The sequence below is a fragment of the Macrosteles quadrilineatus genome, unplaced genomic scaffold, assembly GCF_028750875.1.
Source record: "Macrosteles quadrilineatus isolate MER2022 unplaced genomic scaffold, UCM_ALF_1.0 Scaffold_4__1_contigs__length_99947679, whole genome shotgun sequence".
NCBI lineage: Eukaryota > Metazoa > Arthropoda > Insecta > Hemiptera > Cicadellidae > Macrosteles > Macrosteles quadrilineatus.
Window position 1 is genome coordinate 45120580 of NW_026542597.1, and position 16116 is coordinate 45136695.

General features: G+C 35.5%; 1 protein-coding gene across 1 annotated transcript in view; it reads right to left on the reverse strand.

The window, feature by feature from the left end:
• LOC128993318 (NFX1-type zinc finger-containing protein 1-like) overlaps positions 1 to 16116 on the reverse strand; it is a 98343-nt gene that overhangs the window by 13436 nt on the left and 68791 nt on the right. Inside the window, exons 17-18 of the mRNA XM_054417134.1 lie at positions 13366 to 13529; positions 12107 to 12273 (exon numbers count right to left, since the gene is read on the reverse strand). Of these exons, the coding sequence (XP_054273109.1) occupies positions 12107 to 12273; positions 13366 to 13529 (331 nt within the window). The remainder of the gene's footprint in view (positions 1 to 12106; positions 12274 to 13365; positions 13530 to 16116) is intronic.

Below are 16116 nucleotides of genomic sequence, written 5' to 3' on the forward strand. Positions count from 1 at the left end.
ACAGGTGTACTGTATGTGGTTTACACACAAATATTCATCAAACTGTGTGATAGTTTGTTATAGCAATGAACAGTTTGAGAGTACCTATCGTATTGTTTAAGTCGATGGAAAATCTCTGTTGATCCTGTTTTACAAGCAAACCAAAAAGATACAGTAGTCACCACTCTATGTGACATATTCTAGCCAGAATATTGTAATCGTATGATTCTATAAGCATTGGTAGGATTGCAAAGTACTACACAAACATTATTTCAAGGGTAATAACAGTCACAATTTCCGCTGACTTTAAAAGAGTCAACTAAACTATTATACTAATGGACACACAACTAAATGGAACAACTAATGGAAATTCTCACGATGTACATTCGTTCGATATAAGCATTGAGTATACACGTCAGTACATACGTGTATACCCAATGATATAAGCAACGGTTCTTGCAATTTATTGCTTATTGTTTTTTAGAGTTGTTTTCGGACTTACTCACACTCGTATAAGGTTTTCCACGTTTGTCATTGATAATGTAGCCATGTTGCTTTGAAATGGCGACCATACAAAATGTATGCATTTTAAGCCAAGTATGAATGGAGATGAGTGTGGGATGAGTGGAGCGATCTTGTTGTCCTGTTTGTGACTAAGGCCGACATAATCCTTAGACACAGCTGTTAATTAATAGTGCATACAGTCAATTAATAGCAGCAGAGGTCAAGTTTGGTATCAAATTAAAGGTTTTATTCATAAAAATACATTGCTGCAAACCCAAACTCAAACGAGGATGATGATAATAACGTTAATGATGTCGCTAAAACGTATCGTTTGAAATTTAACAGCTGAAAATAAGTGAAATAGAAAAGGTTTTGGTTAAATCCATCAAATTGTAATTGGACACTAGTAAATACTAGTGCACTTGTTGCTACCTCCCCCCTTCGGTTTCATGTATTCCTCTCAATCAGTTCAAACCTAGGAGGATTAAACATTAATGTTAATTAATGTTAAATCCTCCTAGATTCAAACCTGAAACTCGCCTGTCGTTATTTTACCATCGCCTGTTTTTTAAATATATTTTTCAAAAAAGAAATATTATATTGATTTACTTTGGTTTTTAAAAATGTTAACGTTTTATTTTGTTAAAGATTTATGGTGATACGTAAATATTGTGGTGTAGTAGAGTATATTATATTGTAGTTAAGTGTTAAATTTTGAAATTTTAGGGTGAATCGAGATGAATCTTTGTTTATAACATGGGTCTCTCCTACCTTAACATACATACCAAGTTTGATAAACATCGGTTGGAAAAGTGCAAAGATAAATATTTGTATGTAAAAAATACAAAATGGCGGATATCTGGTTAACAAAATTATTTTGGAAAAAATGTTATCCTTGATTTTCTGTTTATTTTGACCCAAGGAATTACTAGGTAAAGTATCTCCCCGCTTATTTTAACACCCTGTTTATGATGTATTCTTATAAGTGAAAAATGTTAGCTGGTAATAAAGAAAGATGTTTTATAAATAATATGAATGTACTGGTGATCTGTATATTCACCTTTTTCTTGTCCTTAGATAAATTAAATTAGATAAATTAAAAGTCCACTCAGCAGTCGCATCGTACGATGTAGTTCTTTCCATGCGTTGCGAAATGCTACATTTGCCGTTCTCTTTAACCCAAGTTATCTACTGAACCACTGATTGTAAAAAATTCAAAAAAATATATTTTACGCATTACACTTTTGGCTACAACTTTGCCACAGACAAAACCTCTCTAACCCAAAAACAAAAAAAATCTCGCATGCTAACTTTTTCATGTTAGAAATCACGATTTAAAACTATTTCACCATACAAATCATTTTTTATTAATTAGATCGGTAAATAGTTTAAAGTTCCAACAAAATAGTCATCGAGTAGGACTAACCAAGAAGCTCTGTGCCAAATTTCAAAATTTTAGCACAACTTTAAGAACACCAAAACACGAAATTATTGAAGACATGCGTCGAGAGGACTATCGTTGTTTTTAACAGATTATACTTTTGACCTTCCGGCACTGTTGACTCAGCGAAACTGAACTTATATTTTATCTTATTTCGTTATATTAAAACTGCTGTTGCATTAAGTCAAATTCCCAATAAGTCAATTGCTTTAAAATAGACTAAACTTTTAGCCCGGACTGTACTATTTGACTTTCTGGGATTTTTGATCTACAGACACTGCAAACATTGTAGTTTTTGACCTAGCGGCACAGGTTTAAATTATTTGACCTTCCGGGACTGTTGACTTTCTGCAACGCGTCCTTAAGTATAACCATAGATAAAACGGACGCGTTGCAGAAAGTCAACAGTCCCGGAAGGTCAAATAATTTATACCTGTGCCGCTAGGTCAAAAACTACAATGTTTGCAGTGTCTGTAGATCAAAAATCCCAGTAAGTCAAATAGTACAGTCTGAGCTAAAAACATGGTCTATGTTAAAGCAATTGACTTATTGAGAATTTGACCTAATGCAACAGCAGTTTTAATATAACAAAATAAGATAAAATATAAGTTCAGTTTCGCTGAGTCAACAGTGCCGGAAGGTCAAAAGTATAATCTGTTAAAAACAACGATAGTCTTCTCGACGCATGACTTCAATAATTTTGTGTTTTGGTGTACTTAAAGTTGTGCTAAAATTTTGAAAATTGGGACAGAGCTTCTTGGTTAGTCCTACTCGATCACTATTTTGTTGGAACTTTAAACTATTTACCGATCTAATTAATAAAAATTGATATGTATGGTGAAATAGTTTTAAATCGTGATTTCTAACATGAAAAAGTTAGCATGCGAGATTTTTTTTGTTTTTGGGTTAGAGAGGTTTTGTCTGTGGCAAAGTTGTAGCCAAAAGTGTGATGCGTAAAATATATTTTTTTGAATTTCTTACAATCAGTGGTTCAATAGATAGCTTGGGTTGAAGAGGACGGCAAATTTAGCATTTCGCAACGCATGGAAAGAACTACATCGTACGATGCGACTGCTGAGTGTACTTTTAATTTACAGTTCTAAGGACATGAAAAAGATGAAATACAGATCACCAGTACATTCATATCTATATCTATAAAAGAGGAACTATGTATGTATGTATATATATGTGTATATACGTTATGGACTCCGAAACCGCTCGACAGATTGTAATGAAACTTTCAGGCATTATTAAGCATCTTTCAAGGATGGTTCGAGTGAAGTTTGGTGCAGATCCGTCAAAAGGGCTCTGACCCAGAGGGTTTTAAGTGGGCCAATGTCAGACTTTTTGATCTAGAATGTTTACAAATAAATATAATTTAAAAGCAGATGTTTACTTTCACCAACTGTTTTGTACGTTTGAATAACTACACCATTCTGTATTAGCATTAGTCATGATTTGAAATAGTGCCACAGTGTTTCTACAGATTGCAGCACAGAAAACTATTTTACTTTTAAATAAGTCCAAATGTATTAAACCCCAATTGCAGCATTCCTGTGCACTTAACAACGTTTAAATTCTCCAATATTAAATATTAAAACATAAAAACCTTTATAAAAGTACTGTATTATAAACAATAGCAGGGATGACTTTTTTTAATTTATGACAACAGCTAATTTGCAACCAAAAGGTGAGTGAGCGTAGCGAACGAACATCAACCTGGAGGCGCGTAAGCGTAGCGAACGAGCTAACCTGAAAACAAGTGAGCGCAGCGAACGATTTCCAACCTGAAGGTGAGTGAGCGTAGCGAACGAACTTCAACCGGGACGTGATTGAGCTATGCGAATGAAGTTAAACGGGGCAAAGCCCGTGGGTACAGCTAGTTATTTATAAAACATCTTTCTGTATTACCAGCTTACATTTTTCACTTATATTAATAAGAATACATCATAAACAGGGTGTTAAAAATAAGCGGGGAGATACTGCACCTAGTAATTCCTTGGGTCAAAATAAACAGAAAATGAAGGATAACATTTTTTCCAAAATCGTTTTGTTAAATTAGATACCCGCCAATTTGTATTTTTTACATACAAATATTTATCTTTATGCTTATACAGCAATGTGTTCAATCCAACACAAGGCTAAGTATTACGCCGGTTACACATTGGGCGGTTTCGGCCGCGGCGGTAATTTCGCCGTCGCCGCCGTTCGAGCAGTAGTCTATAGACTTAAATGGAAGCTTACACACTGGGCGGCAGAAACGCCGCGCGGCCATATCGCCGGTGTGCAGCCGTCCACTGCCACTGCGGCTGGCGGTGTTTTTGCCGGCTTGTCTACGCAGTGGCGTACGTGACCAAATGGGCGTTTACACATTCGGGGGATGTCTACCGTCGCCGCTGATCAGTCGTCCTTCCCAGTTGCTCCAAGTCAGGGGTCTTTGAAAATCAGTCTTTTAATTTGTGTCTTGTTGTTAAGTGTGTGAGTTGTTTATAACATTTACCTAACCCGCCATGTTAAACTTCCCTATCCCTAACTTCGACGGTACAGCAAAAGTGCTAAAAGTTGTTGCCTTTCCATTTTGAGTTTAACACTTAATAATATATACTTTAAAAAATGTGCAAAATACAATTAACTGAACACTCATGAAACAGAAAAGTCACAACACATTGATGAAGAACTACAAAAATTGTTTTGGCTACTGATGAATTTTGCCGCTCGATGTTTGGCGGTATTTTTGCCGCTGAATGTGTAAGCTCAACTTTTTTCCAAGGCGGCGACGACAGATTCGCCGCCGCGGCAGTAACCGCCCAGTGTGTAACCGGCGTTAATAAAACCATTGATAAAACTAACTGAATATGCGTATCCATAGAAACATAATATTTTTCATTACAATACACACAACCCAAAGTAAAGGAAGAACAAAAATTCATACATGAAAAATTAAATTGTCAACTGTAAGCGTAAGCAATCATTCAAAAGAAGGCATGCAAAAGGGGCTGAGCAAACTCCACATACACTGGACAACGTTAGCTGAAATCAGAAACCTTGTCTCAGAAACAGCCTCCTGCACAATCTGGTAGCCTGCCTTGGATGCGAAACACCAAGCCCGGCCTTGCCATGGGTAAGTTTGTAGTTATTCAGCAGTATTATTTGTGTAAATTTCCATTTATTTATCCATTGTTGGTGTTATTGTAGTTTTATTTAATTTGGTGTAACAAACTTTTGAATAGTCGCTACATTAATTTATTGTTAATTGATTGAAAAATTTATTCTTTGCTAAATATCTTTGCACTAAATGTGTTTTCTCGTTACTTTTGCACCTCAATCCTTATCGTTCATGCTTCTAAATTTTGAGGTGCTAAATTGAGTATAAGGTAAGAATGTTTAAACCATTGTAACAATATTTTCATTTGTAGATTACTATTGGACTGCTGAAGGACAGTTAGGAGACATCAGCTGATAGAAGATCTCGACTTCAGAAGCCCTACAACCACAGGAGCTTGTACCAACTCTTTTGCAGGATCCCACCATAGCTGCTCTGGAGGATTGTTAATATCAAACCAAAAAACAACTGGGAAACAAAATATAAGTACCTCATTGCTGAATTTTAAATCATAGTTTTTAGAATAACATTTTAGTTGTAAAACCCTGATCATAGAGCAGAACATCATAATAATCGTCGTATGACAACTGTCCCAATGTGGGTGTTGTTTCGTGTGTAGCAGAGACGATTTCAAGTTGCTGGGACCAGTCTTGGGCGATGACAGGCAGCCAGGCAACATTACGCGGCAGCAGTCGTTCTTCAGTACCTAATAATCGTCGAATGACAACTGCCCCAATGTTGGTGTTGTCCCGTGTGTAGCAGAGACGACTTCAAGTTGCTGGGACCAGTCTCGGGCGATGACAGGCAGCCAGGCAACATTACGCGGCAGCAGTCGTTCTTCAGTACCTAATAATCGTCGAATGACAACTGCCCCAATGTGGGTGTTGTCCCGTGTGTAGCAGAGACGACTTCAAGTTGCTGGGACCAGTCTCGGGCGATGACAGGCAGCCAGGCAACATTACGCGGCAGCAGTCGATCTTCAGTACCTAATAATCGTCGAATGACAACTGCCCCAATGTTGGTGTTGTCCCGTGTGTAGCAGAGACGACTTCAAGTTGCTGGGACCAGTCTTGGGCGATGACAGGCAGCCAGGCAACATTACGCGGCAGCAGTCGATCTTCAGTACCTAATAATCGTCGAATGACAACTGCCCCAATGTGGGTGTTGTCCCGTGTGTAGCAGAGACGACTTCAAGTTGCTGGGACCAGTCTCGGGCGATGACAGGCAGCCAGGCAACATTACGCAGTTTGCAGTCGTTCTATAGTTTTAGTCGTCGTTTAAAATCTGCATTATGTGGCTGTTTTCCAGCCTTTAGACAGAACCTATGTATAAAGAGCTAACGGTTTTTGTATTGTTTCAGCTCATGGCTAGAAAATGTTCACCAATAGTCCACTGCGAAGGAGATGACTGAGTGTTTAAATAGAGGAGGAACTGTCGATACATCGGTTTTCCAAATTTGCCCTAAGAAGTGGAGAAGAGATGAAGTCTGCAGCCAAGATTTGTTGGTATGCAAGAGAGCAAAACATCATTGTATCCTGGTTGATTTGTAGAACATGAGGGTCTTCATATTCCAAGCAAAGGAAAAGTTGCGATGACAAATCCTTTTACCCAAGGTGTTTGCAGTGAACAGAATGCTAGCACCCAATCCCAAGACGCTGTAAAGATACAACTGCAGCTACCTAACAAGGTGACAATATTCATTGTGGATTGAACAAGATCGCTTCCCCAACTGCAGCCAATCGCAACAATAACTATGGATGAAGTCACAAAATGTTTCAGTTTGTAAATTTAAAGAACACCAAATAAAATTAAACGACCAGATAAAATTATTTTATACCACTCATTTTTCATATCAATAGAATTTACATGACCCTGGATTAAGATGTACCTTTTATAAGTATACTAGTACCTTTTAATATATTAATAAATTCTTGCCATTTTGTATATGGTGAAGGAAGAAATCTGATGGTACATAACTTATGTTTATTTTTTTAGGAAAACGACATCCTCTTTGTTTATTTTAAATTTGTTGTCAATTTTTATTTAAAGCCAATAATAATAATATTGAATTATTAGAATAAGGAACTTGTTGTTACTTTAGCAATGTATAGTATCAGTTTAAAATTAAGTATTTGGGACAGACGTATTTCTCTGGTTCGAATGTATTTTTCTAGTGTAGATGGGTCTTGCAGCCAGTCGGTTAGTGAGGTCTACAGTTGTGTCCAATGAGTTTGACCAAATAAACATTAAGATTACTATACTTGACTTTTTGTTAGTTGTTTGTTATAGTTGACAACAGTAGTTAATTTACAAATGGCAAAGAAAAAACCACATCATAAAAAACACAGTCCGTTTAGTCAAGTAGGCTTGTACACCTCACCAAAAAAATACTGTACTATATGCTAATTGTAATCTATGTTTATATAGATAATTTAAAAAGAAGTTATGTCATGCGTACAAATAGAGTTTTAAGCTTTTTGGAATAAATATATTGTTTTCATCATTAAATTAAACAAAATTGGCGTAAAAACATACAAAAATTATGATTTATTTTACAAATGAGTGATTCATATTGTTGCATACAAAAAGTTTTTAAATAATCGTCTATTGAATTTACTGTTATATTTTATCATGTTTTCGGATAGAATAGGTAATTTAAAAACTTTTTTACCTCTGACATTTTTTCGATAAACCCACTCGTTTAGGAGGGTACAGCCTATGGAAAAATGACTTCCGGTGTAATACTTTTAATACTTTTTAGTACATTTTACATCATGTAGCTCATAAACAAGTAAGTTTATAGCAAAAATGCGAAGAGTAAAAAAGTCTAACAATTGCATCCACATTCCAAAAAGACCATAAAATTCATTAAAAATATGAATTATACTATTTAAAAAATGGCGGCAAACTTGAAAAGTGGACAACTTTTTATTTTATAGTCTTTAAGGAATGTAGATGCAATTCTAAGACTAATTTACTTTTTGCAATTTTGCTCTAAACTTACTTGTTTAGGAGCTACATGATGTAAAATGTACACCGGAAGTCATTTTTCCATATGCTGTACTCCTAAACGAGTGGGTTTATCGAAAAAATGTCAAGGCTAAAAACGTTTTTAAACTGCATATTCTATCCGAAAACATGATAAAAAAACTAAAATCATATTTTTAACTGCCACAAAAAATAAAGGAATGTATTTTAAAGTTTTCTCTAATTCTTACCGTTTCCGATTTCCCAATGGTGGCCTCCTTGAGTTGATCACCCTGTATATATGAATTTGAACGGATGGTGTTTTTGGCCTCTAGGGGCCTCAAAACGAAAAATTAAATCGGTCCCGGGTCCAGGTGTTACTATAAGTACTACGGTAATAGCTTATTCCCTATATGGGAAATTCGCCAAAAACCTAATAGTTATATAGAACAATATTACATTCAACCAGCTGTTAGTTAAAACAAATTATATGGGACTAAAACAAATCAATGATTACAAAGATCCCTTTAAAAAATAATTTGAACATCCTACTATTTTACTATGCATATTTAATTAATCTGCCATACTCATACCTAAGAATTAAATGTATCAATGGTCATCATTACACATAGTATAAATAAGTCAACTCTAAATATGTGTCTTTACATTTGTTTTCAAATGCTGAATTTGTGTCACAAATGATGAATGTTTACAGCTGTTATGTTAAGCAAATTATTTTGTACTAAAAGCTAGCTTAGAAGGTTGGCGTCGGCTGGTAGACTTTTTAAAAATTAAAACTGAATTTCTAAAAAACTGGGACCCTTAATTATAATTATGGCTTTGACATTCCCTAGTTCTCAAAATTATCTTTCTTTCATCACAAAAATTATGAAAATCCGTCGACTGGTTGATTCAGAATGTGAAAAAACCCCCATTTACGTTTTAATAATATATATGATAGTTGGACAGGTTTCAACCCTTCCGAGGCGTAATACATTTACACAGTTTATGTGTAGACTACATTATAACTCATAAAATAGTTCTAAAATTAAATGGATCTCCTTTTACAAACGTATATAATAACCAGAAATTTTCAGATCGTCCTTGCGTGTATTTCATGCCACAAATTTTGACGAAAGGCTTTTTATTACATCAACTATACCTATTTACAGTGTTTACCAAACAGTTGGCAAGAAGCATGAATAGATAAGCTATGTACCAAATATGATAATTTTAGCTCTATTCTAATTATGACAAAACACGAAGTAACTAAAAGCGAGTTTTGTTGGTGTAGTAAGCGTTGCAGGAGGTCTACTTTACACTGAATCGACGTTCACTTTTATTGCTTTTGATCTTCCGGCACTGTTGACTCAGCGAAACTGAACATGTATTTTACCGTATTTTGTAAAATAAAAAATATTAAAACTGCTGTTGCATTAGATCAAATTCCCAATAAGTCAATTGCTTTAACATAGACCACGTTTTTAGCTCGGACTGTAGTATTTGACTTACTGGGACTTTTGATCTACATACACTGCAAACATTGTAGTTTTTGACCTAGCGGCACAGGTATAAATTATTTGATCTTCCGGGACTGTTGACTTCCAGCAACATTCCCGATAAAACATATAGTCCCTTAGTAGATTTCCCATCCTTATGGAACAGCTGAAGCCAATTTTATTGTTAGTTCTGTCTGGTTTTCTGTAGATGCCGTGTTTTGTTTACAATTTGTTTCTCGTTATTTCAGTAATTTAAAACCTCGTTTAACCAAATAAAACTATCTAATCATAAACGATAACTCGTCCGCTAGCTATATAACCAAACAGTGAGACACAGAAAATAATAGAAACAAATTGTAAACAAAACACAACATCTACAGAAAACCGGACAGAACTAACAATAAAATTGGCTTCAGCTGTTCTATAAAGATGGGAAATCTACTAAGGGACTATGTTTTATTTATAGTATAACAAAGTATTTAAGTAGGCCTACCTATTTAACTTTTATGGTCTTTGAAATGATTTTTTTATATACTAATATAAGTTACATAGGCTATTACAGAAAAGTTTTAAGATAGCCGCTTAAGTTAACTTGAATTGAAACAAATTAGGGTACTTTCCTGTTAAAGGGAACATTCATTATATCAATGATTTTTTTCTTGATATATTGATATTTTTGTTTTCCTTTACGATACATTACAAATTGACAGCTGATCTTAATGCTAAAATATAATCTATTATATGGATTAAGAAATGAAATTCTTCTAAGCTAACCTAACAAAACCAACCAAACTTGCTGTAACATTTAAAAATTCCGTTTGATAACACTGCTAACAGAAAAGGTGAGTTGAGAATATTAAACAGAGTTTTTTAAATGTTACAGCAAGTTTGGTTAGTTTTGTTAGATTGGTTTAGAACAGTTTCATTTCAATATATTTTTTTAATTATTGTTTGTTGATTTTTAACAATATTTATATAAGCTATAGTAGTTGTCAGCTGATGTGTTTCAATTAGTTAATATCGATATACCGAGAAAAAAATAATCGATAATAATGAATGTTCCCTTTAACAGAAAAGTACCCAAATTAGATTAACTTAGGCCCTAAATTGATTCTAAACTGTGTATTGCCAGGTTATGTTTCAATATAAAGTTAATTCGATTTTTGAGATATGTACAAGCTCCGTATTTTCATTCAATGGAAATATAGCCTAGCCCGTATTAAGAACTGCAGCTTATGCGGCTATACATTATAAATAATGGAGATGTGCAAGCCTGCACATAACGCTACATTGAAAGTGAATTAGCCCAAACTTAAAGACAACACAACACAAAGGCCAAGCTGAGCTCTGGAGATATAAATAGATTAACACCAACTCACCATTTTTTATAATTGTAACTTGTCTGTTTAGGCAACAAAACTTTATGACGACTACTACATTTATATTCAAAAGGCCATTGTGTCAATACAGTAGACTCTCGCTCATCCGGACTAATGTGACGGACGTCCGGTCCGGATTACAAAAAATCCGGACTATCGAGAGTCTAGCAAATACACAGTACCGGTACTGTATATAGCCGTTTTTTCAATTTAGTTCTAGGTCCACAGTAATGATAGCCGGGCATATGCACTTCCACCGGTAATAATCATTACGGCTGAATTTTGTTCCAGGTCCACAGTAATGATAGCCCGGGGGATATGCACTTCCACCGGTAATAATCTTTTTGGCCGAATGTTGTTCCAGGTCCACAGTAATGATAGCCCGGGGGATATGCAATTCCACTGGTAATAATCTTTTCGGCCGAATTTTGTTCCAGGTCCACAGAAATGATAGCCCGGGGGATATGCACTTCCACCGGTAATAATCTTTTCGGCCGAATTTTGTTCCAGGTCCACAGTAATGATAGACAGGGCATATGCACTTCCACCGGTAATAATTTTTACCACCGTGTTATCCGATTTTTTTCATTATTTAAGGTAGTCTCGGTCCCGTTTCGCTTGGATAATCGGACTTCTACTGTACTGTGTCGCTAAAAAAAATCACGATTGCCGATCCGGACTACCGGGAGTCCAGACAAGGCCGATCCGGATGAGCGAGAGCCTACTGTACTATGAATCTGACATTTTTCTCAAGGCTATTTTTTTACAAATAATAGAATTTATAATTATAACAACAAAAAATTAAATGCATTGGATATTTTGGTTTGTTTTACAACTACAAAATAAAATAAAATGTAGATTATGTGCTTTACGTAGATTATATTATCAAATGTATTGTTATTGGTAATTTTACTTTTTCATACAACTTTTATCGTAGTTTTGCAACAAAATAATTTATCATCTAACCTTGATTTTTTTTTGTTAAAATAACTAGTATTTTAGCATTTAATTTTCAAATACAAATTGTTTATTGTTAAAGATGTCTTATTATTTTATCTTCTTTTGGTTCAATTCTCACAACTGTATGGTCCAGAATTCTAACCAAATACTGGCCCATACTGCCCAGGTCCTGTCCCAGTACTGACCAGTTCTTGCAAATTTTGGAAGTGCCCGGAAACATTTGTTTTAAATGGGTAATTTGACACATTGTATTGCATACAACATTTATACATACCACGATAAAGTAGTGGGTGGAATTAATGAATCCTCTGAAGCTAATTGAAGGATATTGGCAATCACTAGTTCAATTTGCAGAATCGCTTCATAACTGATCTGGTCCATTCTCTTAATCAGAGCAGTTGCCAAGTACCCAAGGCGAAGTTTCAATCTCTCCCCATATTCCTGTAACATATTGAAATCATAGAGTAATCTCAAACATATTTGAGGTGTCTTAACACGTTGAGTGCGGGCATCATCAATAGATGGTGTCCGACACTAGCACTGGTGGCGGACATCAGCTAAAGCTGACGTCATGCCACTCTCTGCACGTTAGTTTAGTGTGAGCTCAGCCATTGCCGGGGAACGTTATAATCGTTGCCAGCCTGTAGCTTAGATTATGTAGCTTTAGTCTGGTGTAGGTTGGTACTAAAATTTCCCGTAAAATCCCGTCTAGCAATACTTTTGTCCCGGTTCCGGCAATTTTCTCTTTTCGAGCCACTTTACAAAGACACTGGCTACGAATCTAGGCAATGCTGCTACCTTTGGGTGTTTCAGTGAACTACGTCCACTCTCGGGCTAACACAGCACAATCACCGCTGCTCTTTTTTTATTCGTCAGACTGAAATATTTTAATGCCAATTGCGTTCACCAATTCAGTTGCGCTGCGGGGCTTCGCCCGGGCCCCGCCGCCATTATCGAGCGCCTGTTTGAAGGTATTCCGCACTGAACGTGTTAAATAACGGATGTAACTAAGATTTACAAAAATTCTATGGGGGATGCATGGAGTATGTTGAATAAATAAATAAAAAGAGATGCCTTGAATTGGTTATTGTTTGTCTGCCAAATCAAATATATTTATTTCCATCCGGTACATTAGTAAAGATTAGTTTACAGAATAAATCACACAAAATATCTAACGAATATCTAGAGCTAACTTAAAATTAACAACATTTGTAAGACAAGTTATTGGAGGTGGTGAGCCTGAAATCTTTGATTGAGCCGAGCCTGAACCAAGCTTTTTGTATGATGCATTTTTCCACATTGCCATGCTACTTTGTAGACTAAGTGTCACAGTTTTAAACTATTGAAATGTTGAACTATAGGGAGTAGGCATATATTGTACATTTAAACAGAGGGAGGATTTAAAACACAAGATAATAAATGTAGTACTGATGTAGTAATAAATTAGAGATAAAATAAATAGACAAAGATAACTTAATAAATGAAGCAATAAATTTACTCGTTTGAATATATGTGAACACATAACGAACTTACAGTTGTTATTTCATATCTATATCGGCTCAGATCCTTACACCTGACAGCCAAGGGTTGTAGCAGCACCCCAACAATCAGCCTTCCCATGTCCTTCTGATCCATCCCTTGTCCTCTGTTTCCCTTGAAAGGATGGCTGCACATTTTCATCACCACATTCATCGTGACTGGACAATAAGATGAAGTTAGATACTTAAGAAACATATACAGGATGTATATAAAGTCCCGCACGGGCTTAATTTTTTCTAAACGACAACAGATATCTCAATAAGATATGGTACCTACATCAACACCACTCCTAAAAATCGATTTTTTCAAGGAAATATTAATTTTCTGTCATATCATGGGGGCGTCCTGCAATGAGTCAGAAGGAAATCTTAAATAGAAGCATAGGTTGATATGTACATCAAATTAAAGGTCTTTACTAGCAGAATATAATGCCGCAAATTTGAACTCAAACAGACAACCGAGCCAAGAATGACAGTTGTTCAAAGATTCATTTAATTTGCATTGCTATTATACGCTTACTCCTCAGGGGGCACTGACCTAGGAATCGGAAGAAAATTGTTAACGTAAGCATAGGTCGATATGCACATCAAATTAAAGGTCTTCACTAGTAGATTACAATGCCGTAAATTCAAGCTCAAAAGAACGCCTGAGTAAAAAATGGCAGTCGTTCAAAGATTCAAAATGGCAGATTCAAGAAATCTTTGAACGGATGCCATTTTGCGCAGGATCAACCTTTTAAGTGCGGTTAGCGGCATTGTATTCTACTAAAAAAGACCTTTAATTTGATGTGCATATTGACCTATGCTTCCATTTAAGATTTTCTTCCGAATCCTTGCGGGACGTCCCCCATGATATGACAGAAAATTCATGGTTCCTTGAAAAAGTAGATTTTTAGGTGTGGTGTTGATGTACCAAATCTTATTGATTTATCTGTTGTCGTTTAGAAAATATTAAGAACCCCGTGAAGTTGGCCCCACCATAATGAACACAAATTATAAAAACACATCCATAATTTAGTGCTGAATTTGTGCTTCTCAAAGGTATATATAAATAGATTTGTGCTCAACAATAACAACTTCACGTTCAGCCCGCCACCAAAGGATTTAACAATGAATTATACATAGAAATTTAGTATAACAAATTTAGTATTTTTGTTGTGCTACAACAATATATAGTTTTTATAATTTGTGCTCTAAAAACAACCGAGTAAATGAGGAAAAACTGCCACTGGTGATGACGTCGTCCGCCCCGCCACATTGAGCAAATCGGTTAAAAATGGCGTCATGATTTAGTGCTCATTTTGTGCTAATAAGTTTTATAATTTGTGCTCTTTTAAAACACCCGAGTAAATGAGGAAAAACTGCTGCCGGTGATGACGGTCATTTTTGCATTTTCTAAATTTCTAAGTTGGCCGCCATGTTGGAAAATGGCGGCCATTTACAAACATCCCATTTACTTATTTTTCAACATCTTTAAAAACAATGGAATGTTCCCCATTTTTAGTTTACTGTAAACGATATTGTTTACAAGATCCTAATGGTGGCACAGTAAAATAAAAAAATAAAACACCCTGTACTGTATGGATTTAATCTAAAAGTGACTATTTTCAACCAATTTGCTCAATGTGGCGGGGCGGATGACGTCATCACAGGCAGCAGTTTTTCCTCATTTACTCGGTTGTTTTTAGGGCACAAATTATAAAAACTATATATTGTTGTAGCATAAAATGAGCACTAAATTTCTATGTATAATACATTGTTAAATCCTTTGGTGGCGGGCTGAACGTAAAGTGAGCCCTGCCAATAGTTTTTATAATTTTTTGGTGCATTATTGTTGAGAAAATTTTTTTATATATACCTTTGAGAAGCACAAATTCAGCACTAAATTATGGACATGTTTTTATAATTTGTGCTCATTATGGTGGGGCCAACTTCACACGAGTAATATTAAGCCCGTGCGGGACTTTATATACACCCTGTATACTTACTTATAGAGCGTGGTAAAAAAGTCCCTGGACAGATAATTTAATAAGACGGCTGTCTGTTTCAGTGTAGGGTTTGTGGTATTGTATTCTGTATTCATAGTCAAAGATTCTACTCATTAATACCACTTGTTATAACTTATTGCCTGCCTTAATCTTTCTTATTTAATTGAACTAACATATGTTTTATTGTCAGTTCAATTAAATAAGAAAGGTTAAGGCAGGCAATAAGTTATAACAAGTGGTATGATCCCACGGATGAAGTAAAGAAAGATATGGCCAGGATGGAAGTTAATGAAGATACCGCAAGAGACAGGGCGACGTGGAGACAGTGTGATGGTGAGGCCAATTACCACTTGGGGTACAAATTGCCATGGGAGTAAGAGTAACAGTAAGTAACATATGTTTTATTTGTTATTATTATGATTTGGAAAATATGTCCAATTTAGTTAAATATACTTCCACTAATTGTCTTTTAGTCTTGTCTTTGAAATTTTAACACCACTCATGTATACAAAGCTATGCTTACATTTGATATTTTCTTCTGACTCCAAGCTCTGGGCTGTCCTAACAATTACTGAATAATTTGTTACAACAATTTTTGTGCCTTGTTCTAAGTTTTGCAGCTCTATATTTATAGTTAAAAAAAATATTTATTGGTCCTGGAATTTTTTTGCCACCCTGTATACTAGTTAAGGTCTGTACAGGTAAACCTCATTCTACTCAGTCCCGCTTTGCACGATAACTCCTTCACTGAAAACGGC